The 3,800-nt window shown below is 36.6% G+C and overlaps 1 protein-coding gene across 1 annotated transcript; it reads left to right on the forward strand.

The window, feature by feature from the left end:
• The first annotated feature begins 2,259 nt into the window (after positions 1–2,259).
• On the forward strand, positions 2,260–3,611 carry LOC118750211 (peroxisome assembly protein 12-like). The gene has a single exon (XM_036484937.1). The coding sequence runs from the start codon at positions 2,319–2,321 to the stop codon at positions 3,192–3,194; it is 876 nt and encodes a 291-aa protein (XP_036340830.1). The 5' UTR covers positions 2,260–2,318; the 3' UTR covers positions 3,195–3,611.
• Positions 3,612–3,800: the final 189 nt, after the last annotated feature.

The following is a 3,800-nucleotide window of genomic DNA, read 5'->3' on the forward strand; positions in this document are numbered from 1 at the left end:
GTTAAGCTCGAAAATGAGGATAATCTACTTATATGTGAACCTAGTATAATAGTGACTTTTGGTGGTGAACTTGGATTTTGAGCCTATTTGGTATTCAGGGCGTGCGTGAATCGGTAATAAAGTTCTATGGGGAAAGCTGTTGAATAATATTTTTACTATGGTGAGACAGTTTTGCCAATCTGCTGTGTGAAATGATCTCTTTTTTGACAGCAGTAAATTTTTGATAACCGCAGATTTATTTGGAATAAACTATTACAAATTGAAGTGAAATTAATATTTTAAGAAAACATCTACCATCACTGATTGCTTTTCATCAATTTAAGGTTTTGTTTTACGAAAAATTACTCACAGCAACAATATTTGCGATTGTTAAGATTTTCTATGCATTTGTCAAAAATTTCACTAGCCTCATGGGCTACTGAAATTTTATTCACCTCAAACTTGTCAAAAATTTACTTGCCGCGAACTTTGTTACCGATTCACACACGCTCTTTGTTACCGATTCACACACGCTCTTAAGTTGTAAAGGTGAAAATAGGCCTCCTGGGCAACCGAGCACATTAAAAAAAAAATCGGTAACGCGCGTAAAAGCATACCTCACAAGTAGTGTGGAAAATGCAAGAACAAATATAAATGGAATAATTTTCGAAATTATGAAATGGTTATTGGTATTTTCCATCTCAAAGGGGGTGATTAATTTGAACGTTATTTAAGCTACCTTTACACGGTCGATTTTTGTCGTTTAACCAACCGTGAAAAGGCAACTTCAGGAATTTTTTTATTTTCTTTTTTTTTTTGCTTGGGCGTCTTTTGAAGATGTGCCAAATTATATTGTCTACTTAAATACAAAACAACAATTTCTTTAAGCCATCTTGTGCAGCAATTTGTTGATCTTATCCTCACGGCTACCGAAATCACCAACCTCAATGTAGTGATTAGCCTTCTTGCGCCAGCCTCGGGTTGATGTGTTGAGCTTGAATAGCAACAGGAAGTTGGGGGCTTTCTTGAAGTGAAGTGAATCAACGCATTGAATTTCGTGCGCTTCGCGAAATTTGCGTTCGATCACAAAGCAGAGATTGGGACACGCTTGACCATTCCACGTTTGTACATCAATTCACAAACTGATTTAAGATTTGGATAACCCCATATAGGGGGTTCGGCATACGTAGCATATTAAAGGTTGCCTTGCTCAATTTAATGAACACACCGTTTTAATGTGGCGAAGACAGAACTGTAAAACTACGCACTTTTTGTGCAACTTTGTTGATACCGCGGATGCGGATCACAAAAGCCAATTTGGATTTTTCAGGCCCGTCGAATTGGCCGCATTTCTTTGCCACACAGCGTTACTCCATCTCACGGCGTCCATCACGGAGTTTTCTTGTTTGATATTTCTCAGCATGCACCAAGTTTTCACATTTACGGAGTGCAATCACAGCAGAGCGCTTTAGTTTACGTTTGATCAGGGTAGCAATTTGCTGACCTGCTCTTGCTGAACTGCAGCTTCGGCTCGGGGACAGGAGGCAGCTTTCTGGAAGGTTGTCTGCCCTTTGCTTGCGGTTTCTTACCGGCCCATGATGGCAGTCATCTTAACTTGTTACTTAGCACGTTGAAAAGGCGAAAAAAAGTTCGCCAAAGTTCGTAAATGAGCCACTCGATTTATAACATTTCTATAAACAATTTAATTAAATACTTTTTATACATAGATATGCTGCAACAATGCACTTACTTTCCCAAATTCCATCCTGTTTATCGGCATAATTTTTCAAATATGCCTGCTACTTCATTACTAATTACTAAATTTTCCAACTGCGCCTTCTTTGTTGGCTCGACATATCCTAAAAAGACAAATTTACATTAAACAATAGAAATCGCAAAAATTAGCAAATAAAATACTCGCTTTGTTTTGTTTTGTTGTCAAATTTCTGAGAAATGTGAATTCACCACGATGCGATACAGAAAGAACAAGGACCAGGGATGTAATTTTAAGTAAATCTATTATTCAGTGGCAAGGCGCAGAGCGTTCGGGGCAGCAATATTAATTTGTATTAAATATAACATTAAACGGTGGTTCTAATACATTTTTTGATATTATTAACCAGAGTACATACATTATATGGTATTTCTTTCAAAATTAATGTACTATATGAACTTTTTTTCAAATATTTCTTAAGTTTCTTTCATCAGTGCTGAAAAGCAACCATGCATGTAAGAAATTGTGTGCTACCTAAAATTTCACCTCTGGAAACTTTATCCCATAAAGGACTTCACCACAGTTTTTTTACTGGATGTACTGAGGTTCTAATTTCCTTCTAATTATGTCGGAAAATGCGAATTTACGGCAAAATTTGCAAAATGTGCCATCGATTTTCGAAATAAGAGCGGCTGAAACATTGGACACACTTATCTACCCAGCACTGAGTAAAATAATTAACTACCTTTATTTTCGATTGGACTTCAAACTTTTCGGTGCATACAGACTAAGTGAAGAAGTTTCTTCTGTTTTAACCTTGGCCCTACAGTACTTATATTTGCGAAATCGGGGCTCGTCATTTGGAGAGAGTTTCTACGGTTTACAACGCATATCTTTAGAATCGGATAAACTTATCACGCATCGACAGCAAGTGATATCTGCCGGTATTGTCACATTTTTGCCTTACTTGGAACGAAAGCTTAAAGCACGCAGTGCACAGCATGATACATTTATTTGGCAGCGACAGCTACTGAAAATTTTAAATATATATCATGCGTCCAAAGCAGTACATACATTCCTGTATCTTATAAAATACGCTTCCAGCCACTCGTCAATTTTCCGAGCACTAAGTTTGACCTTGCGATACCCTATTGAACCGCCGAATGATAGGACAACTTACATCTTTCTTAAAATTCTGGAGGTGTTAGCATTTTTTCTGCAATTCATTCATTGGTGGTATTCTAACGATCATCGTCATCAAATGGGTGGATCATTAAAAAATCCAAACCCTCTCAAGAGTTCTATCGATAAGAGGGAAAAATACCGCAAAGGCGATTGTCCCGTATGTCTTACGAAAATAACAACTCCAACTGCATGTAGCGTTTCGGGATATGTATACTGTTGGAAATGTATAATTTCACATTTGAAAAGCCGTATGACCTGTCCAGTTACTGGTTATCAAATCACCCCTGAAGATTTAATAACAATATACGAAACATAAATATTACTCACAAATCGGATTTCTTCAGGAGACACGAAACACAATGCCGGCGCCCGGCGAACTCACCACAGCGAAATTCGCACTGTCAAAATTAGAACACTTGCAAGCATATATGTACATTCGTGGTCAGCTGATTAAGTCAAGTGGCATTTTGACTAGTTTTGGCTATTTTTCTAATGTTTATTTAATGGTTATATTTTTACCTGGCTTTTATTAGCTTGGGGTTAAGGCATCCAATCCCGGACCATTTTGTGAATCCCGGGCTTTCGGGATCTTAGATTGGTTATCCCGGGATCCCGGAATATTTCGGGATATTATTACCATTATTTATAATATGCTAACAAACTAGTTTTGTAGTCTTCCTTTAATGCGAATAAAATAAAAATAAATTTGTGGTTTTAAGCAAAGAAATATAAACATCTTTTTTTATATCAGTTTAAAAAGCTGATTACAAACTTAATAAACTAAAAACTATGGAGTTGAAATTCATTCATATTGCAGTCGCAGTTGTTTTTACGAAAAGTAAAAAATAAGAGTGTATACATATGTCTAGTAATATTACCCTACAAGACAGCTGAGTATCATATGAGTACTCATATTATCATT

This window comes from Rhagoletis pomonella, unplaced genomic scaffold (assembly GCF_013731165.1).
Source record: "Rhagoletis pomonella isolate Grant_MI unplaced genomic scaffold, Rhpom_1.0 Rhpom_scaffold_00171, whole genome shotgun sequence".
Classification (NCBI taxonomy): Eukaryota; Metazoa; Arthropoda; class Insecta; order Diptera; family Tephritidae; genus Rhagoletis; species Rhagoletis pomonella.

Excerpts from the sequence above, each read along its gene's own strand:
- LOC118750211 (XM_036484937.1), top strand. The coding sequence starts at position 2,319 with ATGTCGGAAAATGCGAATTTACGGCAAAATTTGCAAAATGTGCCATCG.